Source organism: Eretmochelys imbricata, chromosome 16, assembly GCF_965152235.1.
Source record: "Eretmochelys imbricata isolate rEreImb1 chromosome 16, rEreImb1.hap1, whole genome shotgun sequence".
NCBI classification, from domain to species: domain Eukaryota; kingdom Metazoa; phylum Chordata; order Testudines; family Cheloniidae; genus Eretmochelys; species Eretmochelys imbricata.
This window is the reverse complement of record NC_135587.1, coordinates 17,069,248-17,096,756: the sequence shown is the minus strand read 5'-3', so window position 1 is coordinate 17,096,756 and position 27,509 is coordinate 17,069,248. Positions and strand designations below refer to the sequence as shown.

Here is a 27,509-nt window from a genome sequence, read left to right as displayed (position 1 = left end):
TAACCCTCCCCGTGTTAAGAGGTCACCCCCACACCCTCAGTCCCTCTCCTTTCACAGCCCTGTCCAGCTGGTCTCTTATCACGGGCTGCAGAGCCGACTGCGCAGGCTCTGAATGCTGCGGACGCAAGGACTACAGCTCCCAGCCTGCCTCACGGCTGCTCGGCGACTCTGCTAGGGGGCCGCGCGGCGCAGTGGCTGCTGGGAGTTGTAGTCCCCCGAGGGCAGTGGCGACTGGCGAGCCATGGCTTCGGCGGGCAGCAGCCTCGGCGGGGGGGAGGCCGAGCGACCGCACCCCAGGCCCTTCCTGATCGGGGTGAGCGGAGGCACCGCCAGCGGCAAGGTAGGGGCCGCTCCCGGGACGGGGCTGGGCCGGGGCCGGGGCGGGGGAGCCCAGGAACGGCCCCGATCAGGGCGCAGCCTGTTTCCTGCCCGCCCCGGCCGGGAGCCCATGGGTGCGATGAGTGTGGCCGGTCTCAGCTCAACCATGGTGCCTGCGGGCTCTGTGCGGGGCCACGGGTCCATACAACACTGCAGGGGGTGCCCAGTCTCCGCCCCACAGAGCCCCTTGGCACCCTCCCCAGGGATAGCCAGGTACGCCCCTAGGGGTGCTGTCCTCCCCACCCACGGGGCATGCTGTCTCGGTGCTGGGGACACCTGTGCACGTGAAGGCCCCTGAGTGGGTGGGGAAGGTCTAGCGTCAGGGTCTTTTTGGTGGAGCCCCACATCAGTTTTGCAGCACGGTGGGTCCCTGTCTACGAGGAGGATACCCCTGACGTGATGATTTTCTGGGGGAGGGTTTGGGTGCCATTTGTGGGATTCCCAGACTCCCAAGTGAAAGGAGTTTGTTGTTTTCGTCTCTGGTTGCATATAGATAAGCCTCTAGAGGTGGAAGCAGGCCTCCTGGGGGTCTATCCCCAGCACTGTCACCAACTTGTGTGGCTTTGGGCAAGTCACTTCACGCATCTCTGTTCCCCAATCTGCCAGGTTGGGATATTTGTAAAGTACATTTGTTCCAAAGTATCAGCAGCATTATTATTAGAGACCAGAACGTCACACCTACTTCCCTTCACCATCTGAGTGATCCTGCCTAGCACAAACGGCTCAAGCTCGTGGCAAAATGAGACATGAGAAAAGGGCAGGTGCTTTAAAAGACACAGGCTTCCATACTTCAGCAGCAGTTTTCTTCTCTCTTGCCACAGTTGCGTGAGGCAACATTTCTGACATCAGTGATTTACTGTGATAAAAGTGAGCACATACCAAAGCTGAAGGTAAACAGGGATATAAATGAAGTGCAGTTCTCATAGCAAGCTCAGCAAACTCCCAAGTGGGTTGGAACCAGAAGCCTTAGCGAATGAGCCTCCCACACACCCACCAATCTCTCTCTCTCTGATTTGCTTGTCCATGCATAATCTTTATTTTGCAGTTACCTTGTCCTGGGAGAAGAGATGTTTGTTGGGGAGTCTTGGGGAAGGATGATTTGTGTAAAAGGTAGAGGATTGCCTAACAGGAGATGCAGAAGGAACCTGCACTTTGCTCTCAGCACAAATATTGACCCAGCCCAGCTCCAAAGGTGACCCCCACTTTGATCGAGGGATGGAGCTGAGGAAAAGCCACTGTTTTGTCTGGCCTCTGTGAGTACATCTGTACTGCAGCTGGGAGCAACCTCCCAGCCCAGCTGGGCAGATGCAGGGTGGCTCAGGCTAGCTGCCTGAGTCCAAGCCCCTGGTCTGAGCTCAGGTCACTGGCTTGAGCTGCTCTTGTTAGTGCACTAATTTAAGCAGACTGTTTGCAGAGTCTGTTTCCCCAGGCTCGAAGGCTTGCTCCAAGCTGCAGTTCAGCCATACTCTGTGTGATGTGCCCACTCTCTGAGAAACGGTCTTTTAGTTAGGGCAAGATCCAGTTATAAATGTTATGTCTGAGAACCCTTTTCCCAGCTCTTTTCACTGTACACAACCTATTCCAAGCTCTTTTCTTTGTTGGGCTGTCAGCACATGCTTTCTCCAGAGAAACTAAGTTGCCAAGGAGGGAATGTCAACTTTAATGGACTGACAGAATGATCTAGTGGTTGGAGAAAGGGCCTTGGAAGCTAGAAACAACCACCACAGGGATAGTTCTCTGAAAACACTGGCTCAATGTGCAGCGGCAGTCAAACAGAATGTTAGGAACTTGAGGACAGGGCTAGATAATAAGATAGAAAATACCGTATTGCCGCTGTATAAATCCATGGTACACCCACACCTTGCATACTGTGTGCAGTTCTGGCTGCCCCATCTCAAAAAAGATGTATTAGAATTGGAAAAAGTACAGAGAAGGGCAACAAAAATGATAAATGGTATGGCACAGCTTCCATACCAGGAGAGAGTACAAGGCTCGGCCTGTTCAGCTTGGAAAAGAGACAGTTAAGAGGGGATATGATCGAGGTCTGATAAATCATCAACAGTGGAAAGAAAGTGAATAAGGAAGTGTTATTTACCACTTCACATAACAAAGGAACCAGGAGTTATCCAATTAAACTAATAAGTAGCAGGTTCAAAACAAATATAAGGAAGTGCTTCTTCACACAGTGCCCAGTCAAAAGTATAACTGGGTTAAAAAAAGCATTAGTTAAGTTCAGGGCAGGTAGATTCATCAACCGCTATTAGCCCAAATGGTAAGGGACACAACCTCATGCTCTGGGTGCCCCTAAACCTCTGACTGCGAGAAGCTGGGATTGGACAAGAGGGGATGGATCTATGGCTAATTGCTCTGTCCACACTTCTGAAGCACTTGGTGCTGGCCTCTGTCAGAAGACAGGCTACTGGGCTAGATGGTCCATTGGTCTGTGGCCATTCCTATGTTCTTAAGATGCACCTTGGTTCTAGTCCATGTTCTGTTGCTGGTTTACGTGGCTGGTTACTTAATCTCTCTGGGCCTCAGGTTTGCTTTTGTAAAATGGGAATATCTCACAAATCTCTTTCTCCCCCTGCCTCCCCCGCCCTCAGGTAGGCAGACATGATGAATAAATGTTTGTAAAGCATTTCTGGAGAGATGGCGCTCTAGCATTACAAAGTAGCATTGTGTATCGGATACCTAGGAAACCTCGAATACTACAGGGATAGGAGCCTCAGAGAAGCTCAGACTTAGAGGCTATAGCAAAACCTAAATTGAGTCTTCCCAGCACAGTGAGTGGCAGGTCTGGAATTAGATTTGTGAACACAACCTTCCTTGAGACGGCTGCCATGGCTCTGTTCACCAAAAACTGTATCTCGGGAGCTCAGTTCCACTCCATAATCTCTGTGCCCCCTTGAATGCATTCTTCTGCCCCATGTCGCTGACTGCTTCTTGCAGCAGGCTGTAGCTACATCTCTCCTCTTTAAAGCTCACTACAGCCTGGTGGATGGGTTTTGAATTAGTCAGGAGAGGCGATATAATGAAGTGCTTAAAGCACAGGACTGGGTCCTGGCTCTGACTTGTATTTGCGGGGGGGGTGTGGGGGGGGAAGTAGGCGCCACTTAATCTGCCTTGTTTTGTCCACTATAAAATAAGGATGGTTCTTACCCACCACCTCCCAGGACTGCTGTGAAGTTGAATGTTGGTGAAGTCCTGACGGAAGGTGCTGCAGAGGGTGGTTGTTTGTGACTGACGCTTGTTGTTCCTCAGTCCACAGTATGTGAGAAGATCATGGAACTCCTGGGACAAAATGAGGTGGATCATCACCAACGAAAGCTCATCATTCTGAGCCAGGATAGGTTCTACAAGGTCCTCACTGCAGAGCAGAAAGCCAAGGCATTGAAGGGACAGTACAACTTTGATCACCCAGGTAAAGCTTTAAAGATCTCCCCACCCCACTTCATGTTTGCCTTTGAGGAAGGAGGAAGTGTGTATAGGGAAGGACATTGATGGGAGACTGGAAGGGCAAAATAGCTACTGCTCTTAGCTTCAGCAAATACCTCAAAGCTCCTCACTGTGAGCAATGGGGGTGGGGGTGTGAGGTGCTTTCCATGCAAATAAAAAGACCGGTCCCTGCTGCTGGGAGCTTACAGTCTCATTAACCAGTCTCTGTCTGTTCTGCCACAGCTCTGCTCTGTGTGGTGTTTAGAAGAGGGTCTTTCCAGTGTGGTAGCACCAGGAATCAGAGCTTCCCGCAACCTATTGCGAGACATTTGCTGTGCCGGGAGGGAGCCAATTCTAAAGGAATACAAAGAAAGCATTTCCTCTGGGCACATTAGTTAGAAGAGCCAGCAGAAACTGATGCTTCCTTTAAGCATAATGAGATGGCCCCTCCCACCTATTCCAGTGGGAAATCTCAGCGTTCCTAAGGGGTGGCCTTCCTGAGGCTCCGATGAGAGGGTTCGGAGCATAGAGCACAGCACTAGGACTCAGAGCTAGGAACAGGCCCTGGATCTTTTACCACTGCGTTTCTGGGTGACTTTGGGCAAGTTACTGCTCTCTTCTTATTATTGTAGCACCTCTCAGCCCGTCATGGACCAGGACCCATTGTGCTAGGTGTTGTACAAATGTGGAATAGATCGTCCCTGTCCCAAAGAGTTTAAATGCTTCAGTCATCTGAAAAGGGGCATAAGCCTGACTTAGTGCACGGTTTAATTATTGTTTGTAAAGAGCTTTGAACATGCAGCATGGAAAGTATTGAACACCCCCAACTCTGGGTATTTGGGTTCCTGTACATCAACTCCACGTGAAAGGGAGGGAGAACGGCAGTGGCAGTTAATAGGGAAGAAAGAACAAAATTAATTTCCAACCGAGTTCTTAGAAAAACTGTACAGTGTCCTCATGTTGTGAGTGGTGCCTGTGTTGTTGCTGGAGTGAGATGCCATCATACTGTTGCTTTGCAGTGGGAGTTAACATAATGCTGTCGGTCTGTGGAACATTAATGCTCACATGATGCTTGATCACCTCCTGGTTTCCAGCTGCTAAAATGCATTAAAAGAAGCTAAGAACACATCAGATACTTTCCTAATATATTTATTTTCTATGTAACCAACAGCTGTCCTTGCCCCAGGGGTGTTACATGATTGCAAATGGGAGACATTCCCTGCACTCCATCCTGGGCAAAAGTGGAAGAACACCTGCTCTAGGTTAAGCAGCATTGCTCACTCTTTTCAAAGGCAGGACAAATCTATAAGACTTTCCAAACCGTAATTCTGTTTTGGTTTATGTTCATTTAACATTTTTTTGAATTAGCTAGAAATAAAATGCAAAAAATGTACGATTTGTCCTTTCGCCTGCTGAGCTGTAGTTGCTATGTCCATCTGTAAACTACCAGGCAGTCCAGACGGTAGCTTTTATGGCTATTTGGATTAGTCTTCATTTCTGTGTCTAAAATACTTGGTCCCTGGATGCAGGGATTACAATATCTTTGGGATTATGCAGCAGTTTTCCTTTAACATTACTTAGGGAGTGGATTGCTGTAGATAGAAAAGAATAAGCCAGGAATATCCTCCCTCCCCTACTTCCTGGGTCTGGTAATGTCAGACAGAGGAATGGTGGTAGACTTAAATCCTTCAGTACCAGAAAAGACTGGCAATAGTTTGGTCATAACAACACCTGGGCCGTGTCTCTTTATGCCTTCGTCTTGCAGGTGCTTTTGATAATGATTTGATGCACACAACCCTGAAAAATATTGTGGAGGGAAAAACTGTAGAGGTGCCAACTTATGATTTTGTAACCCATTCCAGGTAAGTCTCAGTTCCTAACATCTTCCACACAGTGCTTGGCAGAGTCAGTGGGGGCTGCCCTGTCTCCCTGGCCCACCCTAGCTGAATGTGTGTGGTCTTGTTGCAGAGGGCTGGCGGGAGCAAGAAGAGGTGGGACTGGGTTAGCCGTGTTTAATGGAATGGAACTGCACGTTAGCATTCAGTTTGAAAGCCACTTTGCAATTTGTTTGAGACTTTGTCCATATACCCTTGGCAGATTGGCAGAGACAACAGTGGTCTATCCTGCAGACGTGGTTCTCTTTGAGGGGATCCTGGTATTCTATAACCAAGACATTCGGGACATGTTCCATCTCCGACTCTTCGTTGACACAGACTCTGATGTCCGGCTGTCCCGCAGAGGTAATACCCTGGGCTTCTGCTCCATTATCAGCCCCCTGCTTGCCTTGTGGCAGTCGTCACTATGAATACGCTAAAACTCACTGCCCCTTGTTTTTCCCTCTGCCCCAGTTCTTCGAGATATGAAGCGTGGGAGGGACCTAGAGCAGATCCTGACTCAGTACACAACCTTCGTCAAACCTGCCTTTGAGGAGTTCTGCTTGCCGGTACCAAGCTTTTCACTTGTTTGATCAGACACATTTTAAGGACCTGGAGAGGCAGTGACAGCTATTTATACTGTAGCTGGAGAAGTGGGGCTAAGGCCCGCTGATTGATATAAACCATATAAAATCATAGCTGCTTGAAGCAAAAAGCAATGTTTATTTAAGATCCTAGTGATAAGATTAAATCTTTGCATTGTATTTAAAATAAAATTCCCAGTAGTTTAACCCATGACAGTTAGTTCTAGATATTAAACAAACTATTGAGCCATCCAGCCTGTCTCCCTTTCATTGCAGACAACACCACAATTTGGTGTAGCTAAGTTTGGCTCAGATGTGAGGTCCTACCCAGCATGCCATGCATTGTAGTGCTGGAACCTTCCCAAAGTGTGGCCACTGTTGTGCTATTTACACATCTTTGTAACACAGGGGTTATGCTGAGTGACTCAATGGTTTAAAAACAGGTCTGTTGCACCTAGGATGTCCTCTTTGGCTGTATGCCATCTCTCCTCCCTGCTTCTCACCTGAGCTGCCCTCTCAAAGACATGTCAGGGTTGTTTTCCAGGATGCTTTACAGGCAGTGGGTACTTACAGTGCTGTATGAATGGTTTTTTTGATTACTGCCATGGGTATTCTGGCTGACATGCCCAGCCTTTCATGTATGTAATAGAAATTGGTTTCTGTTGACTTTGACCACTGCAGTATGACCTAGGGGCAATGCTTCCCTTCCCTCCTGCATGTAACTGTACAGGAGAGAAGGAGGCTGCCAGTTTAGGTGACCATATAAATAAATGTGTTAATGCTTAAGAATGAAAAACAACTATTTTTACTTTGATCTAGCAGGAGGTCTGGTCTTTAACGTAAGTGCAATCAGCATCCCTACTAGGAAGTGCCTTTTTATAAAAAGTAGAGGTTATGGACGGATCAGAGACAGGCAGCTTGTAGTGTTCTGATTAGAACCAATTCTAACTGGATTGACCTGCTTTTGTTGTAGAGAGTCAGGCTATGCTGAAAAAGGCTCAATGAAGGTAACGTCAGCCTCAGGTCACTGGAGTAGTATGAGAGGAATGTTTTGAGTGCTTTTAGTATAGAGGCAACTAGTCCCAACTGCAGTCACCACTGTAACAGACTTATAGATACTACTACAATGGAGGAGTGCAGCTGTGGGCTCCTTTTTCAGATCTGGGGATAGTGGTAATCATCATTGTGAAACGCCAAGCCCTACTGTTGTTTCTTATTTGCAGACAAAGAAGTACGCTGATGTGATTATTCCTCGTGGAGTCGACAATATGGGTAAGGGACATTTAATTGAATTCTGCACATGAAGTCAGATTCCCCAAGTTCTCCTACTGCACACTGTTGTAAAGTGTAGATAGACTCTGATATGGATTATCCCTGACTTTTTCTGAACCAGGACTATAGGTTTTAGAGACTGGCATTATGTTGTTAGGATTTGACCGTACTACAGTGGCTCCAAATGCAAGCGGCAGCATTGCAATGACGAGTAGCTGGTTCACACTCTGAATCAGACTGGGCTGTTTGTTCCACTATTTTTTTTGAGCAGGTGTCTGTTCTTTTTGCAGTTGCTATAAACCTCATTGTGCAGCACATCCAGGACATTCTGAATGGAGACATCTGCAAGTGGCAGCGAGGGGCGATGAATGGGCATGGTCGGACATACAAGCGATCCTTCCCTGAGCAAGCAGAGGGCAGCACCATGCTGATAGCTAGCAAACGATCTCATCTGGAGTCCAGCAGCCGTCCCCACTAACCAGATTGGGGTCTGAAATTGCCACCTCTGTTCCAGACCAATCTTTTTAACAAACTGGTTTGTGACATGCCCGTAGCAGCTTAGGGGCAGATTCAAGAGGTAGGTATGTGTCTTCTCACGAGGAGAGGAAGGAGCTGGACTATTGACCCTGCCCCTGGTGTTAGATGGCATTGTGTGCTGTAAACCCAGTGGGGTATAGGATACTTTATCTCTGCTCATGGTGCTTTTTCCTTGGAGCAAAGAGCCTTGTTTTTAAACAAGCAGGTCAGATTCCCAGCTTTCCCTTCTGTCCATGGCAATGCCAGACCTGTGGAGAAGAAACTGACCTCTCATTGGCACAACTGCCAAGAAGTCTATTTTACTCAGGGCTGAGGAAAATTAGGCTTCTCTTGGGCAACTTACAAAGCAGCAGTGGGGCTCCATCATCTAGTTGAGGTGTTTTGTTACTAGCCAAGCTACACTCCATGTAGCATAGGCTGACCTTGGAGGACACGGTTTGTAGTTCTCATTCCTTCCCCAAAGCAGTGTTAAAGCTCAGGCATTCAGCCCATGAGTAGTTCCAGCAAAGCTTAGCGTGGCATCCTAACATCAAACACCAATTGGTACCTACTATCTGTCATGTATACTCTGTAAATGCAGGCTTAAGACTAGCAGGAAGAATTGGTTATTATTGAAGATGAACTTTTTTCATCTCTTATAAAAGCAAAGCCTGACTCGAGTGGTTGTGCTGCTTTAATTAATAAACCAATGAAGAAACAACAGCCACATGAATGTAACCATTTTATATTAAGTATTTTCATACACCCCTTCTCCACCCCAGCCCAGACATACTCACTGGGGGTGTCTAAACAGCACAGGGAGCAGGAATGAGCAAACAAATCCCTGTGTAATCTCCTCTCAGCCATATAGCTGTGAGCTCTGTGTGGAGGTTGTTAGTTAAAGCTTCAGTGAAGTGTCACTAGGGTCTCCCCTGAATGCATCGTGTCAGGTATGAGTCTCTTTCCTCCAAAGGTGGCAGCCTTGAGCAGCAGGCTGGTAGGTAGAACATGAGGAAGTGCTATAGTAAAAAGATCAGTCTAGGCACCTGTTCTACACAATGCAGCTAATCTATAATACTGTAGATTTGCAATGAGACTAATTCGTGCTATAGAGGAGAACAAAAACTGAGTCTTACCATTACATCATCTGCCCAATGGGGATTGAATTCTTGCCAACATAAATTACAAGGCTTTTTACCTTAAACCCCTATCAAGAAATGAGAGCAGAGTTACTTGTAAGCATGATCAGTTCTATCTTGACTGGCTCCACTAGTGTGTGCGGATCAAGATGTCCCAGCTTTCCTTCCAGCGCAGGGCCCTCAGCTCAGCTGCTGAGAGGGTAGGCTCCCCATAGGTCAGTGGGCTGAATGTGCGATAGACCAAGTACACGGAAGAGAACCAGGCTACCATCAAGGCACTGAACACGTTCTTAGGGAGTTGGGATCTGAGAGAGAAGGAAATGAAGTTAAAGCAAAGCTACCCACATATTCTAATAGCAAGAGACTAGTAGCAATTGGGAACTTTGCACTCTGTTACCTGTGAGAAATGGAGACCCCAGGAAACAGGGCTCCAATTTAACATGTAGCTTGCCTGGCTCTGTACAAGCATTAACTGAGTAATTCTCCCCCTGCCCCTCTGGGAGGCAGGGCAGCATTATTACAGATAATGCAATGTGCCCAAAGTCAGTGCTGGAGCTGGGACTAAGAACCCCATCATTTCACTACCTTCCCCCCCAGTAATTAGAGCTGCAGGTCACCATAAGGGTGTCCTGGGTACCTGCAGAGATGATCAGTCAGATGCTGCAGTACAACAGGAATCAGGAGAATTTGGAAAGTGAGAGCAGGCAGGTAGTGGTACAGGAAAAGTGTCTTCTCCATCACGAAAAAGGGAAGGTAATTCACAGCCCAGCCTCCCATGCAGAGTCCTCCAGCTGATACCCAGAGCCTCCATGCATCTACAAGACAGAAAGGGTAACACTAATCAGGACTCCTACCAAACACCCTGGAAACTAGCAATTGCAAGGACGGGGGGGGGGAATGGCTAAATAACATTTCCCTAGCCACTCTGGCCAAAGGTTACGCTGTGTAAAACTGTCCATAGGATGTGTAGTGGTCATGCAGAGCAGACAGGACCTGTCTGTATAAGGGCACCTCTAAAATACCCATGGCAGGTGAGGTCTGATGGGATTCCAAATCTGATCCTTTGAGCATTAAAGCATCCAGGAAATGCAGGGTAATCTCCCAAAGAGACTATGGTGCCCTGCAATAAAAATTTCTATCAGGAGAGTGCACAGCTCATCAAGCTAACCAGGGGAAGTCTCTAGTTCTTTGTCCATAGACAGTCTGTCCCATCAAGAGTATCTGAACCCCAACTAGAATTCTCACAGTGGCTATGCAGCAAGGTGTCAAACTACTCTGTACAGGGATACTTCTGTGGTTAAGGGATCAGACCTTCAGGGATGTCACAAATCTTCCTCCGTCGTCGAAGCAAATACCACAGGAACAGACACACGTATACAAGAGTTGCAACATTAGCTGAAGCCCAGGTGAGAACATTCCCAATGAGGTGGATCTGAGCCTGTAGATAAGAGGTGGAAAACTGCAGTGATTTTTTACTACAGAGAGAAGCCAAAAATTAATTATTACATAGCTGTATACACCCGAATCCAAAAACTCAGAATTTACCTGACGAGAGCTGTGGCAATCCCCTGTCCATCTGGCTAGTGACTGGGGCTGCTGTATTATTTCATAATTCATTTTTATATATGGCATTTGAAAGAAGCTGTCTGTGATGGACTGATACTCTACACTGGATCAAGTGAATATTAAATTGCAATTTTCCTTTAAAGGGTTAGCAGAAGAGAGTTATTTACTTAAAGCTGTCAAAAACTGTATCAAGTGCCTAAAGAACTCTCCAGTTTACTTTTCTACTGTTGAGCAGCAGGTTATACCAACTGTCCTATCTGGCATTGTAAGGAACATTGTGGGAGGGGGAAAGGAAAGCTTCTATTAAAGTGAAGTGTTTGTTTTACTAGAGAAGAAAATTATTTGATTTGAAACTCACAACAGGTTCCTACCCACCACTACCCATAAGAGACATCCTTGAGGAGACACCAGGAGAATAGAGCCTGATCTCTTTCAAACATTCTCACCCCTTTCATATCTTCCATTTCAGACTTCACATAATCCAAATAAGCAAATCAGACTTAATACATGACACACATACTTACACCGGAGATAGGGTGGAACCAGTAAGCGATGTTTGTATCCATAGTGATCCAGTCTAGGGGGGAGGAGCTATACTTATGTTCTGTGTCTTCATTTTTCAATGTTAGTATCTTCCACTAGAACAAAGCAATCAGAGGACTTTGGAACTACAATGAAGACACCTGGCATGGATGAGCAGTCCCATACCTACAATAGCCAGAGGGGGTTCTCATTACTGTATTTGATTATAATTTTAAATGAATACTAGTTCCTTACTGAATTTTTGAAGGTTAGTAAGGGACATCAAGCATAATGCAAACACCCATGTTAAGGCTGAGCCTTGGAGTGCCCAATTACCTTTACTTACATTAATTATTACGAACAGTTGAGTTACACAGCTGGAGGTACTTTAAGCACATGCCATAGATCAGCATGCTGGATAAACTAAAAACACTTTGCAACGTATGTTTTCAGAACTTCACAATCGGTCTGGTCAGCTACTGACCCTAAAATCTCTTCCTATCTTTCACGGCAACATGTCCTACCTCCAGAAACAGCCATAAAAAACACTGCAGTGGCCCCTACATCTGTTTCAATAGGTAGTTTTGTTCACATGTGTCTTTTTTCATGGGGAAGGTGAGAAAACAACTCTCCCCTTAATGACTACGCAATGGCTGTTATCAGTCCGAGGCACCCTTCACAGAAATGGTGCCTAGAATCCACTGCCTAGCATGCAGTTAGGGGAGAACTTTGAGGGAAGAATCACATCACATCCCACCCCCCTGTTCCCTTGGCCCAGTCACCTGCAGTTCTGTGAATCTGGCCATGAAACTGAGGTTTTTGCTGATGTCAGCCTGCGTGGGTGAGTGCAGCTCCATTTCCCTCTCCTTCTGCTCTTGGCCTGGAAATGCATCACATGGCTCAGAAACATCCAACATTCCATAACCCTGCCCTCTCCTTTGCTCAGAGGGGCCCTTCTGCAACGAAACTGGTGTGATTCCAATGTGCAAGGAAGGAGGGACACAGTCTGCTCAAAGGGTATGTGCTCCTAGTGTTCAGAGGAACACTCCCAGTCACTTAGGGACAAATCCCTCATCTCCATGTCCAGCCCACGTAACTCAACCATCCAGGCTGCGGGAGTGATGGCAGAGCTGTCCTATAGCTATTACTCCAACCCACAGGCTGGGGTAGGTTCTGTGGCCCTCGCACCACCTATAAATGCCTTTCTGTACTATATATAGCCCCTTTCCCCTGAAGGGGAAGCCCACATTATAATCTATAGAACTCTACTGAGTCTTACTTTTCCCATATCTGTGCTCCTCCACATTCCACAGCATGCTCTGGTGATACCCTTTGGACAACTTCTCCCCAATGATCTCCAGCTGCCGGTAGCCCCACTCAGGTAGAGATGCACCACTGAGCTGAAAAATAAAAAGGAAGGCTTAAAAAAAGGCACAATCCTGCCAGGTTGTTCCTGAATTTCAGACCTATTGCAAGAGCTAAACAGACCCCACCTTAATAGGATGCCAGTGGAGCAAGTGCTCAGAAGTGACAGTGATGAATGTGGTAAAAGAGCTCAGTGGATACTGTCTCAGACACCTGTCTTAAATGTTACCTGTGAAGAGGGATTCTTAAGTATGTCTGTCCACCACCAGCCATTAATGATGCAGCCTCCACTTCTGACCCACAGGCTGATCCTCAAATGAGCTAAGCACTTGCAACATCCAATGGAATTATGCAGTGCTCAGTCTGTAACAGATCAAGCCATTACAGTGCTTCATTGCCATCAGAAACACAGTTCTTTCATCAGACTGATGTCAGGCCAAGCTGATAAAAATACAGGGCTTTTTCCCTTTACGGAGGATTAGTTTTGGATACAGAGATTGCATGGACCCTCGGGATGATTACAAGGGAAGAGAAGACTGATGTACATAAACCCACTTACCTTCAGCACTGCTGAGGTATTCACATGGACAAACCTTACTTCAGATAAAATGGTCTTCCACACATCTGTGTCCGATTCCCGATTTACAATTTCCTGCAAGGGAGGGATGTCTTTTGATCTTTACTTTGTCTTCCCAATAGGAGAAAAACCTCCCTGCCCCTCACCCCAGTTTCCACTCACCACTCTCCAGAGGCTCTGTGCTGGCATGGAGATGTTGTAATCAACGTAACAGGAGATTTCCTGGGAGTGTGGGCTCAGAGGTGCAGCAACATCATGTCTGCAAGATCCATAAAATAAGTGTCCTGGGCTAAATTCTCTGTTCATTTCATAGAGTTATTTAATAGCTCCTCAGGGAAGTGGAGAAATTCAGCAAGCAACAAGCCAAACAACCTATTGCCACAAATCAAGCAGCACATTTGGGGAGTCAAAGAAAGGGAGAGGGCTCCTTGTTATAAAGGGCCATAAAATAGCATTGGAGGAAGCTGATTTTGCCAGCTACCATCCTTGGCAAAGCACAGGCATCTCAACTGGGGCAAACAGAAGCGTGGCTGGCATAGTAACGGTCTTCAGTGGGGTTTCTAAGAACGAACCAACTGGCATTCCTATGACCCCCTTGGGCCTGGAATGAGCACAGAGAGAACCAACACTCAGGGTTCAGATGCTCTGACTGAAGTCCATGTGGACTCTTGCCTACTACTTAAGAGACAATTTTTATAATAATGCAGCCGTACAAAACAGTCAGACACACAGCAGCCAGGTACACAGGGTGAAATTTTCAAGTGCCTACATGACTTGGGAGCACCAAGTCAGCTGAAAGACACATGCCATGAAATTCAATGGGACTTGCTGCAAAGTCAATTAGGCACTTCTGGAAATCCCACCGAAAGTCTACTCACCCACCCTTACCATAATGGTGTGGGTGGTGCTGATGCAAAATTTAAAAAGACCTGCCTGTTGGGGGGGGGGGGGGAAGGGGGCGAATTACCCAGAGGAGTGAGCATGTAGAAATGTGCAACATTGTCACAATATATATTGGACTAGCTGGGACCCAGGAGGTCTCTGACACTTCTAAATATACCATATATGGTCTGTCATTTGCCTTTTGCAGTTGGTCTGGCAGTAGAAGAACCATTTGTGATCCTAACCAAAAACCATTCATTCAGTGACGGACCAGTTGTATCCAGGCCTATGGCTGAGTATACTGCAAGAGCTTAAGAGTGTCTTAGGGAGAACACCAGCACTCCCTAGTGTCCCTCCATCCCTACACAGACATTTAGAGAAGCAACAAAGCAGAATGAGCCAACAGGCTGGGAGAAGCACATACGTGTTGAGGTAACGAGTTGTGATGCCGTGGACCAGTTGCACAATATGCCCATGTCGGACGGGACGTGGTGGGTTACTCACCACCAGCTGCTGCCTGCCAGAGTGACAAACGGAAAGAAATGTTTCAATTCCCCATCACAGCTAGTGCCAACTTGTGACCATTAGCTTGAAAGTCCAGAGACCAGGACAGAAGGAAGGGGGAGAAACATTTGGACAGTCAGATGAGAAATCTGAGCTTCTTTTGGGTTACAGCTGGATGCAGAGAAAGTTACTGGACATTAAGCAGAGGGAGGAACAGGCTGACTCAGGGAATCAGTAATGGGAGACAGCTTTTAGCCTCTTGGTGGCTGGTCTGAATCCAGCCTTTGTATAATACTTTCCATCCCAGAATCTCAAAGCATTTGCAAATATTCATTAAATCCTTCCAGCACCCACGAGATCCAACAGCACTATCATCCCCATTCGACAGATGGGGAACGGAGATGGAGTAGTGAAGGGACTTGCCCCAGGACATGCAGTGAGTCAGTGGCAGTGTGGGGAACACAACTTGAGATTGTGAGTCCTGACTCCCAGACCCGTGCTCAATCCAACTAGACCACAGTTACCTCTCTCAGCCTGTGGAACCCAGTACTCCTAGCTGGTGTCCAGTCCCTGTACTAATCAAGCTTAGTCCTGCTTAGCTTTTGGGATCAATTTTCATCACGGAGCTCACGTTATGGTATTTAAGCATGTTTCTTGTATACTCACATCCCAGGATCCTTAACGATCCACCAGTTATTGACATCCTTGAAGGGGTAACAAGTCACCTGCTGCTGGTGGGAGCTGCCTCGGCCATTCTCGTACCTATATGGGTAGGTAACAGGACAGAACTCTGAGGGAATGGTACATCTCTGTTCACACAGTCACAGGGAACAGAGAGGGGCCTCAGATTAAACTAGCAAGTTTCACTCAGTGACCTGGATCGGCACTACACCACTGGCTCTGTTCTTTCAAAGGCAGCTGAAGAGACAAAATATAGAGAGCAAAGCACAGGATTCCCAGCACATCAGATGTAATGTAATACATATGCTGAGGCCAAGGCTTCCGAGGAGCAGAGTGCACCCAGCACTCACCGTGTTTTCTTGTTTTCCATTCCAAGGGGTGCCTGACAAGCCAATGCTTGGACCCTCTCTTCCATGCAGTGAACTGTGCTGTCATTTCCATGAAGGGATGGAGTGGGTTGGGCTATCAATGGCTTTGGCCAGTGCTTCGGTAAATGAATTAGGTGGAAAGATTGAAGCATGGGACTTGAATAGGGAAAAGACCTAGTAGCTTCCTTTTCCAGCCCTCCAGGCTAATGGAGGATGCATCACTGCTGTATATTCCCCAGAGGTTTACCCTATATAGTCTGAAACGCCAAAAACAACGGCGCTTCCACTGTTTCCCTTGGGACTACTATCCAACAATACAGGAAATCAATGGAGGTAATTTTTCTTCATTTTCTTTACATATACCCCATAATGCACCTTAAACCATTCCTCTCCCTCCTTGGTGTTTCCGTCCTTCTAATTCTTGTAGATGATTCTCTCATCCCCACAGTCACTGTTTAGGGCAATTCTACACTACAAACTTGCATTGGCACAGTTGCATCACTTGTGATGAAGACACTCTAAGCCAACTGGAGAGCTCTCCTGTTGGCTTAGTAACTTCAGCTCCGTGAGGGGCAGTAGCTAGGTCAATGGAAGACATAGCACTGCCTGCCCTGGATGTTAGGTCAGTAACTACATCACTCAAGGGTGTGCATTTCTCACACCCCTGAGTGACTAAGTGTGCAGTGTAGACCTGGCCTTAGTCAAGCTAGACTCATTTTGCTCTGATCTTAGAATCCTCTCAAGTTTGTCAGCATCAATTTGGTATTGTGATGCCCAGTATCATATGTAGTATTCTAGCTACCATGCCAAGGAGCTGTCTGAAAAGGACTGTCATCTCCTTACTCTGGGAAAAATTAATGTTTTCTATATAGGTAGCCAAAACATCGCATTGGTCTATTGGCTGCAGCATCTGATGGGAAACTCATTCATTCAGTTTTCTCTCCACTACCAAGATTTCTTTTGTAAATTACAGCTTTCCAGATACCACTTTCCCCTCTCAATGAGCTGAATATCTGCATTTCAGATTATTTCCCTACCATATATATTAGCTTCCATATGGCCAAATCAACGTGATTTTGTCTCCCCATCCAGCTTTTAAACTCTCTCTGTTTCTTTTCTCTCTACTCATTCGGCATTTGCAACGTCCCAATTGATACCCAGAAAAGTACTCTTCTTCCCAATTGCCAAGGAATATGGTAGTAACAGTGATCTCAGTTGCATCCCACTGGATGCCTTTCGCATCTCAATACAGTGCTGGTTTTCTTGATTCTTTAACCAATTTCCAGGCCATGTAACAGTGCTCACATCCCAACCAATTAACATTTCCAAGGACGATTAGAATCATAGATTCATAGGGTTAGAAGGGACCACAAGGGTCATCTAGTCGAGTGGTTCTCAACCAGGGGTTATGCAGAGGTCTTCCAGAGGTACATCAGCTCATCTAGATATTTGCCTAGTTTTACAACAGGCTACACTAGTTGTAAAAACACTAGTGACGCCAGTACAAACTAAAATGTCATACGGACAATCACTTGTTTATACTGCTCTATATACTATACACTGACATGTAAGTACAATATTTAAATCCAATTGATTTATTTTATAATTATATGGTAAAAATGAGAAAGTCAGCAATTTTTCAGTAATAGTGTGCTGTGACTTTTTAATTTTTATGTCTGATTTTGAAAGCAAGTAGTTTTTAAGTGAGGTGAAACTTGTGGGTACGCAAGACAAATCAGACTCCTGAAAGGGGTACAGTAGTCTGGAAAGGTTGAGAGCCGCTGATCTAATCAAACCTACTGCCAAGATGCAGGACTTGTGGTGTCTAAACCATCCATGACAGATGGCTCCAGCCTCCTTTTGAAAACCTCCAGTGAAGGAGCTTCCCCAACCTTCCTAGGCAGTCTGTTCCATTGTCCTACTATTCTTACAGGAAGGAATTTTTTTCTGAGATTTAATCTAAAACTTAATTTAATCACATCAGATAACACTGAATACACTACTGAAATCTAGAGCCCTCACATCACTACCACATTCCCTTCATCCACTCCTTTTGGAATTAGATTGTGAAAAGCAAGCCCTTTTCTTGGTCTGATCTGTTCTTTTTAAGCCCATGCTGTTTGGTGTTCTGTTACCCTGTAGGTACTTACAAATTCTCTCTTTCATAATCTGGTCTATTATTGTACTAGGGACTGAAGTGAGACTGAATCTAAAGTAATTACGAGGATTTTCCCTTCTCCCCCTACATTTTATTTCCCCTGAAAGTCTGTGGTACCTTCCCTCTTCTCAATGAGGTTGAAATTAATTGCCAATGGTTTAGTAAGTTGATTACAAAATTCTTTTAAGGATGAATCACACATTATCCTATTGTGCCTAGTATATATTTATGTTTTTCAAGCATTTCTTTACCTTGGATTCTATCAACACTTTTATAAACCAAGTCTGCTTGCTGAGGTTTAGAAATGGAGCACACCAGACTTGAACAACGTCAGTATTATAACTACGAACTGCTCAACGGAAGTTTACACACACACACACACACACCCCCGATGCTTTAACAGGAATATTAATGGGCTTTGTGGAGTAATAACAAGGTTTTGTATGACATGCAGTAGATAACATACCCTGAAAGCTTGATGTAAAGAGAGACTATGATGCTGCATAGACACAGACTGTGAGATCTGAACTGACAGCTCAAGAACAGGAGCACAGTTAGACCCCCACCCTTACACTCTAGTGTTACAGAACAAAACAGATTCCTCACCTGATGGGATAAGTGTTCTTGTGAGAATGGAGCCAGCATGGCATGGGTTTGCCTAAGACATTCCGCAGGGTAATCTGGGAGCCATAGGCCACCTCAAGGGGCTGGCCTTGTGTGATCCGAGCTAGCCCGCCCTAAAAGCGTAAGAAGATAATAAACCAGAGGAAAAAACCTCAGAAGCTGTTTAACTCTGAAGAGCATCACTCACAGCTTTAATGTGTAATATAACATGTTAGTATAAGGCTTGCTGTCCTCATTACAGCTATAAAATTCAGATCCTGCAACACTATGCTCAAAGGTAATCTGGTTACAGAATGAAGACTGCAGGATTTCAGGGTCTCAGGGAACATCCCCAAAGCAATCCTGCACCAACAATAATCTAAGGAACTATTCTATATGGGCTCTGTTCTATTCTATGTAGGTCCTTACACTGCGCTCAGCACCGCAGTCTGAGGATTAAGCAATGTGACTAACATCTGCCTCTACTGAACCTGTAGATAGAGCCCCGTAAAATAAATTTTTATAATTTTGGGGGATTTGGGATGGAATTTCTTATTTCATTTTATCAACTCCCCCATCCACAGTTGGGCTGGTCCTGCCCCCCAGAGGTATTGGAAGAGGGTTGAGTCATGCCCCCAGGGGAGTGGGAGGCACAGGGGGAGGGTTGGGCCCTGCCTGAGGAGATAGGGAGGCCTGGGGGAGACAGGTGTTACAGAGCAAGCCTGCCCCACACTCACGCAGCAGCTCCTGTCCCTTGGAGGTGGCCCTGGCTCCCCGCTCTGGGCACTGCATGGGCTCGCAGTACCACTCATGTTTGACCCATCCATCCTGCCATCATGATGATAGGGGCCAAAGCTGAGTAAGTGGCGGGACAGGAGCTGCCACTAGAGGGTGAATTTTTCATTTTTATTTCATGTTGGTTTGCATTTGCAAATAAAACAGGGCTCTATCTATAGGTGACCCACTGTGTTAGGGGCATGTTACTGATCTAGGCCTGACTAGATGGTTTCCCTCCAATTCTGAGTTTGGGTATTTTTAAAACCCCCTTGTGATTTCATTATATCATTTATTTGTGAGACTAATTCCATTGACTTCAGTAGCATTGCTCTTATGTAAAAGAATGGGCATATTTTGTGTGGGACAGCAAAAATTTCTCTTGGTACAAAGGAAAGCCCCAGGATAGAGATGGGGACAGAGCTTTCACTTACTATTAGGACTCAGCACTTCCTCACTATTTCATCTTAAAGCCATTTTATAGCACAATAGCAGCAAGATGAGGACAAAGGAGCAAGTATTTCATGGTGCTAATTTAGTCCATTTCCACAACAGAGGGTATGTGCACGACCCATTTCCAACATCTCATTTCCATCACTCCCACTTTCCTTACCTCCAAACTGGCCTGGAAAGCACTGGTCATAATCTGGTCGTGAGGTCCTGAGCGGTATAGCAAAGTCAAGTGAACGTAGAAGAAAGACAGGTACATTGCTACTGGGATGACTACTAGAGCTAGTCCCCTCGCTAGCAAATGGCACAACACAGAAACCTGGCAGAATACAAAGAACTCACTGTTACATCCTTTCAGGTAAGTCCCAGCTTTGTGTAGCTCTCCCCCACTGATAGGTAATAAGGTTAATACAGCTCAGGATCTCAAAGCACTTTACAAGTGTTATTTAATCAAGCTTCACAACATTTATTTGAAATATGGAAGGGCTGTTCATATTTTACAGATGGGGAAACTGAGGCACAGATGAAGCGACTTGCCCACAGTCATGCAGCAGAGCTGGAAAAAAGTAAGCAGATCTGCTTATTCCCCTGCTCCCTCACCCCTGTCCCAGCTATTGAGGATCACCAGGTACTTGGTTATTTTTGAAAAAGAAAAGGAAAAAAAAATTCCTCAACTTCCCTGTGGACTTACCACTGCAGACACTTTAATCACTTCTCCTGCAAGGTCAGATTGGGGTGCACAGGATACACTGAAATTGGATACGTTTTGACCTGCAGACCCTGTCAAACCATATTAAAGATGGGTAGCAGCAGGCGCAGGAGGGCAAGCCACTTCCCATTCAGAAATACAGTTCGGCACCAGAAAAGCTACACACGTACACTTTATCTCAAACTTGACCCTGCTTTTTTCCTATAACATAGCTGGGCCATGGCTCTGCAAGCAGAGGGCTTCCAGACCATAACAGCAGGCTTAATTGTAACACACACCTAGGATTTCTTCAAGTGTTGAATTATTAGCTGATGGTTTAGAAGGCTTTTATCTTTCACCTCCTTCTCTGGATGCATGCTGTGAATGTAATTACATGCTACTTATCGAGTACATTAGGCTACCTACATTTGACAAGGTCTGGTCTCCTATCAAGTGCCAGGAGTGGACTCCAGCGATGGCCAAGAGCAGCATGTAGGTGAAAAGCCCCATGTATTTTACCCTGAGAAGACAGCACACAAAGATCAAACTGGGTTAAACATACCCAGACTATAGACAGGATTTAATGCAAGGTGTAAGTATTCAAATTCTCTCTTGAGCAAGGAGTTCCCAAGCCCAGGGACACTGGTGCTCCAGTTCTGTACGCTGGCTGAATCAGATGCTTTGTGACTTGGTCTCTGAAGTAGCTACTTGCTAATGACGAAGGCAGAAAGGCTGTTGATAACAAGGCAGCATATCACAAGGTAGAATATGGAGGGTCCTTGAACTCAGACAAACACAAAGTTGGGAGCAGGAGTTGAAATCCAGGTCTCATTTTTTAGAAGGCCCTTCTCTGATGGACGCTTGTACCAATGTATGTATTTCATTCTTTCCAGTACAACCACCATCAGTTTGTCTGTCATTGCTTTATGTGGATTGATGTCATTGGCTCATTGATTATTTCAAGGGTATTCAAAGAAGAATAAAACCTGGAGAAGCTTGCTACAGACAGAAGTGCTACAATTAGCTGCAGCATCAAGAGACAGTCTTGAAAAGCTGAGCTCTTGAGAACACAGCAAAGCAAAGGCTGAGATGGTGAACACTAAAGCAATCTGGGAGTTTAGTAAAACAACATGATAGAAGAAGTCAGTTCTTACCCAACTGCACAGGAACAAGCAACTCCAGTCAGCAAAAGCCAAAACCACCAGCCTGCAGTGAAGGGGCTTAGATAAAAGGACAAAAGGAGAGAAAACACAGTAAGATACAGGCACCCAGCTAGAATTCTGTTATGCTAATAGTAGTTTATATTAGGCCTCCCAGGACAGCGATTGTTATCCTTGGTCTAGGTGTGGATGTTAAACACTTCTCCTGACCCTGAAAAGTCATTCTGAGCAGCTAGAGTCTGCAAAGCTTCCAATACCACAAAAAAGCAATGGGCTAGGCCACAGGCTGGGGTAAGTTTAAAGGTTATTATTTTAAATGGGGCTCTGCAAGAATCAGAGAACACACAAAGCCGCACGAGAAGACACAAAGATTTCTAAATTGACTCTGCGCCCATGAGCAATAACAAATGACTAATAGGGATATTTGTCACCCTCTTTATTTCTATGCACAGGGAAATTTTCCAGACCAGGAATTGGCAATGAGGGAGAAACAGCCAAGGGATTTTTTTAAATTACAAGGAAGCCAAGACAACCCCACTATCATTTAAACAACACTTTAGAACATAAGAACAGCCCTACTGGATCAGACCAAAGGTCCATCTAGTCCAGTATCCTGTCTTCCGACAGTGGCCAATGCCAGGTGCTCCAGAGGGAATGAACAGAACAGGTAATCATCAAGTGATCCTTATCCCTGTCGCTCATTCCCAGCTTCTGGCAAACAGAGGCTAGGGACACCATCCCTGCCCATCCTGCCTAATAACCATTGATGGACCTATCCTCCATGAATTTATCTAGTTCTTTTCTGAACCCTGTTATGGTCTTGGCCTTCACAACATCATCTGGCAAGCAGTTCCACAGGTTGACTGTGCACTGTGTGAAGAAATATTTCATTTTGTTTGTTTTAAACTTGCCGCCTCTTAATTTCGTTTGGTGACCCCTAGCTCTTGTGTTATGAGGAATAAATAACACTTCCTTATGTACTTTCTCTACACCAGTCATGATTTTATAGACCTCAATCATATCGCCCCTTTAGTCGTCTCTTTTCCAAGCTGAAAAGTCCCAGTCTTATTAATCTCTCCTCATACAGAAGCCATTCCATACCCCTAATAATTTGTTGCCCTTTTCTGAACCTTTTCCACTGCCAATATAGATTTAAACCTTAAAATTGCTTGGAAGATAAAATCCTTCCAACATCACTATGAGTGGTCAAGTATCATTATCCCCATTTTACTGAGGCGCAGAGAAATGAAGTGACTTGCCCAAGGCACAGCTACGATTAGTTAAGGATTCTTGCCTCCCCAGCCTGAATTTGGACCACTAGCTCACAACGCAAATAAGGCTTGCAGTACACCACACACAAGATTATTATAATTGGTGCCAGATAGCCTTTAATGTATTTATCTATATGGCAATTAAAAAAACCCCAAGAGGCACAAATGTTTTATACTTAAACGATGAATGGCTTATTACAACTAACTGGAAGGTTATCGAGGGCCCAGGAATGAAAACCAGCTGTACCTGCACTTCTGTAAATTGTAGAACTTCAGGTAGGACAAAATTGCAAGCAGGATAAAAAAGATTAGTACTGATTCCAAGAGCATCAGCCTGGATTGAGTGATCAGCGAGTTCTCTGTTAGAAACAGAAGGAGAAGATATATACACACCAAATTAGGCATAAATTATTGGTAGGAAAACTGTCAAGCAATACTCATGGCAGCAATAATACCATCAACAATAAGGACTTCTAAAGACATGATCAACTGAGAATCAAAGAAACATTTCCAAAGAAAGCAAAACAAAGGTCTTTTCACAGTATTATAAGCCTGAGATGAGAAACAGAGCCATACTCTGTGTTTGAGAAACCTTTCAAGCATGGGAAATGGCAGATGGGTGAGGGGAAGAAGAAAAGATTTGCTGAAATCTAAAGCTGAGGTATGGCCCTTCTGTCCTGCACACTCATTCCCAGTATATTACAGAAATCTGAGGAAGAGCTTGCAGAGGCTCCTCAAAGGCAAAGAAATAAAGCTGCCTGCATGGCTGTGAGGTTCCTTGTGTCGAACCTTCCTCTTTCTTCAATAATAGAAAGACCTAGTAGTGTCCATTTAGAAGCAGGGCTGGAACCGCAGGCTGTGCTGCAGGTCAGGATTGAAGTGCATGGGAAGAGCTATGAGTGGGGCTCAGCATTGAATAGTAGGATATGCTGATCAGGATTGATGCATTGTCAGAGCTGTGTGGGAGAAGCTACTGCAGCACCCACTTCCCTAACTCTCAGCACTGCTTTACTAACTGCCACTAAAAAGTCACCGTAGAAGAATTTTTAGGGGAAAGCAGATCACTCCCCCTCTGGATGGAGAGTAAGGCTGAAGGCACAGTCCTTACCAAAGAGGATCAGGAGGGCAGCTACAAACGCGGCACAATGGGAGAAGTGCAGCTCTACCAAAATCTGGTACGCTAAAGGCACACACAGGGCACCAGTTAGCGCTGGCAGCAATCGCAAGGACCACACTGGCACGTTCATACTGTACTCTAGAACAGAAAACAGTGTGAGGACAAGAGCATTAGAAGCCTTTGCTTATTGCATCGGTGTTTGCAGGGAGAATAGAATTTGGTTTCATATAGCTCTTCTCAGACTCAAGGTATCTCCCCATGTTGTCTTTAAACAGAGCAAAGATATTACAGCTAAGACTGTAGCTCCATCCTGCAATTTCTTTTACTCTCAGTTAGGGAACATTAGAACCTAATTATCTGAAGTAACGTAGGCTAATAATAATAAGCCTTCACATTTATACAGTGCTTTCATCTGTAGACTTCAAAGGGCTTCAGAAATTGGGCAAGTATCATTGTTCCCCTTTTTAAAGGCAGGTAAAGTGAAGCATGACGTTCAGAAAAAATGAGTCTCCACAACTCGAAAAGAAATCACTGGGAGCTGTGGATACTCAGCACCTCTGAAAACCAGGCAAATGGGACTTGCACAAGGTGTCACAGCAAGTCAGTCTGAGAGCTGGGAGGTGACTTGATTCCCAGCCCCATTAGCCTATCCTCTGGACTATGCTGCCTTCTATAATTACTCCCTACTCTCCTCTGTGCTATGGGATCTTTAGCATCTTCTGAAACATTCGCTGCAGTCATACAGAAGACTTTGATGTAACATCTCTTCTGAAGAAACATCACCAAGATCAAGTAAACAAACTAAACAAAAACAAAAAACCCTCTGCTTCTATTAGTGACTAAAACATCATCGATAAGCTCTGAAATGCACCTCTATTCTGTTGGAAGAATGAGCCACTGTTAAAAACAGCTCTTACCGGCCCCAATTCTGTTCCACAAGAAGTTTCCATCAAAGCCTCCTAAGTAACCTGAAAAAGAACAGCAGCAGATATGGCTGGAGTGAGTGGCACATGGAAATGGGTGATAAAATGTTGAAGATTAATTAAAAACCAAATCTCTATGGAGAGTAATCAGAGTTAGCCTCCCACTGCATCCCCACGAGCGCCTCCTCAGTATTTTTATACTCGGACCACTTTCTGAAGACAGTGTCTTATGGACTCTCTCTCCCAGACACACATCTCCCTTGCAGCAGTGTTTTATTACATGAAAAAGTTACCTTAGGATAGCATGCAGGAGACAATATGAAAATAAACCACACACTGACATGAAAGGGGCAACTGCTTAGTTAATCCCCCCACATTTTATATTGTCCCTTTCCTCTCCCTGGACTTCACACTTTTGGGGCCTGAATCTTCTCTTGTTGCCTACTATTCCCAGTGCTCTAAGCTCTCCAGGTCATTGTACAGTTTGGTTCGGTCCTCCTGTTTGTCTGGGAGTAAGATAAAAGTGTGGGTGAAACGTCCATCATAATAGGGAAATGGGTAGGGGTCATGGCAAATGGTACACATGCAGAGTTACACCACTTTCCCCCCTCCTGCACCTCAAGCCACTAGCCCAAAATCCATGTGGTCATTCTAAAGCAAATGAAATCAGCAAGGTCTCTGTGGAAGAAATTCTGCCCTATCCCTTCTCCACAAGGATAGAATTTGAGAACTGAAACCATATCTGCAACCTGTTCCTCTTTCCCCAAAGCAACGAGCAATAAATGCTTCCTAAATTGAAGTTCAATGGAGTCCCTACCTCCAAAAGCTAGCAGCATGTGGCCAAATGGCGGGCCACTATCATCCACAAAAAAGATCCGCTTCATGTACAGAGACACAAACTGGCCATAGTAAACTTCATCAAAACTGAAACACCACAGAGAAAGAAATGTGTCAAGTCTAACTGGAAACATCTCACAACGCACCCCCCCATACCTTAGTGATGGGGACATTAACTGACTCCTCCTTTAGCAATCTCAGCAGGAGGACTGAATGGAGCATAGAGATTTAGCATCCCTTTCAGTCCTATAGGTCAGGGTTGAGGCATGCTGGTGAGGATGCCTGCATTGCCATTGCATGTGCTGAATCCATACCAGGGATGCAAGTATCCTGAGTCAGCAACCCAGAACCTATCATCACCATTACATACTCACTTGCAAACTTTAAAAAAAAAAAAATCAAAAAAAAAATCACAGGTATTTTAAGTAGGAAGTGAAGCACTGTGCTTACACCACAGCCCGTGGGTAGGAGAGTGCCCAGAGCCGGTTTACTAATCCCATCACAGTCAGAGCCACCAGATTCACATTGATCTCTGCAGTGACCACAACAGGCTGCTTCAGGAATTCCAACATCCTGCAGAATGGTTTGTTCAAGCCTCTGAAAGCAAAGCGGGAGAAGAAAACAGCTGCAGTTACCATTCAGATCAGAAATGAGTCACTTATCTAAGGCACTGCCAGCAGTTTAGGACAGCAGCATCTCCAGTATTCTCTTTTCCAATCTGCAAGTGAAGTATTTTCTATATGCAACCTGTGCAACAATAATCCTAAAATGCTGCTCTACTCTAATAAGTGTCTACCTAAAAATGGCAGATACCGTTTCAGTCTGCTTCCACGCACACAGTCATTATTACCTGTCCTTACTAGTTTCATATGTTTTCCCTATTTCTAACTCATTAGCCCTGCAGAGCCAACACAACTCAGCTCAAGGAGAGACTTCTGGATACTTAACCTGTTTCATGCATCACCAGCAGCATGACTGTAAAAGTAAATTTCATACTCAGAGGCTTTATTGCTGATTAAGCGTGATCCAGCCTCTCCGACCTGGGGCGGAGTCGGCCGTCCGGGCACTTAGTGTGGACGCTTGCAGACGGAGGAAATTTGCTCTGGACACAGAGGCACAACAAACACGAACCGTGTGGTGTCATTTTTGGAGAGTCAATCAGACACGTTGATGAGGGGACTTTATTGCAGTCCCGAGAGGAAACAAACCGAGTGCTTGTGCAGAACACCCATGAAACGAGGCAACAGCCCTGGAGGCCCGGGGAAGGGCTGGGGGCAGGGCCCGGAGAGAGCGAGACAAGAGCGGGGTTGGTGCTCACCTCAATACACTGAGAGATCCGTGTGCGTCCCTTCCGCCTGGGGCGAGAGACTAGGCCCGAAACAACCGCCAGCCCCACAGGCCGCGCCGCCAGGCCGGTATTTCCCCAGCCTGCGTCCGGCAGAGCCGAGGCCCATGCTCACGCCTGGCGGGCCGGCCCCGGGTCGCTCCGAGGCTGGCGGGGACACCCCACAAGCGGGAACCTGGGTGGCGGGGCCGCCACCCCCTCACCGCTCCCCCCCCTTCGGCTGCGCGCGCTGCGCTGAGGAGAGCCCCAGCCCGCTAAGCCCTCGGCTCGGGCAGGAGCGCGCGCCCGCGTCACCCGCCCCGGCGCCGCGCCGCGCCGCGCCCCGCCGCCGCGCCGCGCCCCGCCGCGCGCCACCCCCCGGGCTCGGGTCCGCCCCCCGACGGCCGACCAATCACAGCCCCCGGCTCCCTGAAAAGCAGGCGCAGCCTCCCCGCCCCAGTGCGCAGCTGCGGCCAAGGGAGAGGGCGGGGCCACCGTCAGTGGTCACGGGATCCGGAAGCTGCCGTGCGTAATCTCCCGG

General features: G+C 46.1%; 2 protein-coding genes across 5 annotated transcripts; one reads left to right on the top strand and one right to left on the bottom strand.

The window, feature by feature from the left end:
• Nucleotides 1-220: 220 nt before the first annotated feature.
• Nucleotides 221-11,102, top strand: UCK1 (uridine-cytidine kinase 1). The gene is made up of 7 exons (XM_077836085.1): nt 221-340; nt 3,640-3,799; nt 5,579-5,675; nt 5,911-6,053; nt 6,162-6,256; nt 7,495-7,543; nt 7,834-11,102. The coding sequence occupies exons 1-7, from the start codon at nt 242-244 to the stop codon at nt 8,019-8,021; spliced, it is 831 nt and encodes a 276-aa protein (XP_077692211.1). The 5' UTR covers nt 221-241; the 3' UTR covers nt 8,022-11,102.
• Nucleotides 8,789-27,250, bottom strand: POMT1 (protein O-mannosyltransferase 1). 4 transcript variants are annotated; one of them, XM_077836081.1, is made up of 20 exons: nt 26,963-27,250; nt 26,095-26,241; nt 25,625-25,731; nt 24,802-24,852; nt 23,876-24,022; nt 23,015-23,126; nt 21,491-21,556; nt 20,763-20,856; nt 19,812-19,967; nt 18,428-18,558; nt 15,281-15,376; nt 14,535-14,627; nt 13,391-13,487; nt 13,211-13,303; nt 12,566-12,686; nt 12,069-12,166; nt 11,289-11,402; nt 10,510-10,636; nt 9,836-10,013; nt 8,789-9,503 (listed from the first exon to the last, which is right to left on the bottom strand). In XM_077836081.1, the coding sequence occupies exons 2-20, from the start codon at nt 26,214-26,216 to the stop codon at nt 9,329-9,331; spliced, it is 2,178 nt and encodes a 725-aa protein (XP_077692207.1). In that variant the 5' UTR covers nt 26,217-26,241; nt 26,963-27,250; the 3' UTR covers nt 8,789-9,328. The 4 variants fall into 4 exon arrangements, with proteins under 4 accessions (XP_077692207.1, XP_077692208.1, XP_077692209.1 ...); XM_077836082.1 differs by lacking the exons at nt 25,625-25,731; nt 26,963-27,250 and having other exon boundaries at nt 26,095-26,178; XM_077836083.1 differs by lacking the exons at nt 20,763-20,856; nt 21,491-21,556; nt 23,015-23,126; ... (3 more) ...; nt 26,095-26,241; nt 26,963-27,250 and adding an exon at nt 20,899-21,012.
• Nucleotides 27,251-27,509: the final 259 nt, after the last annotated feature.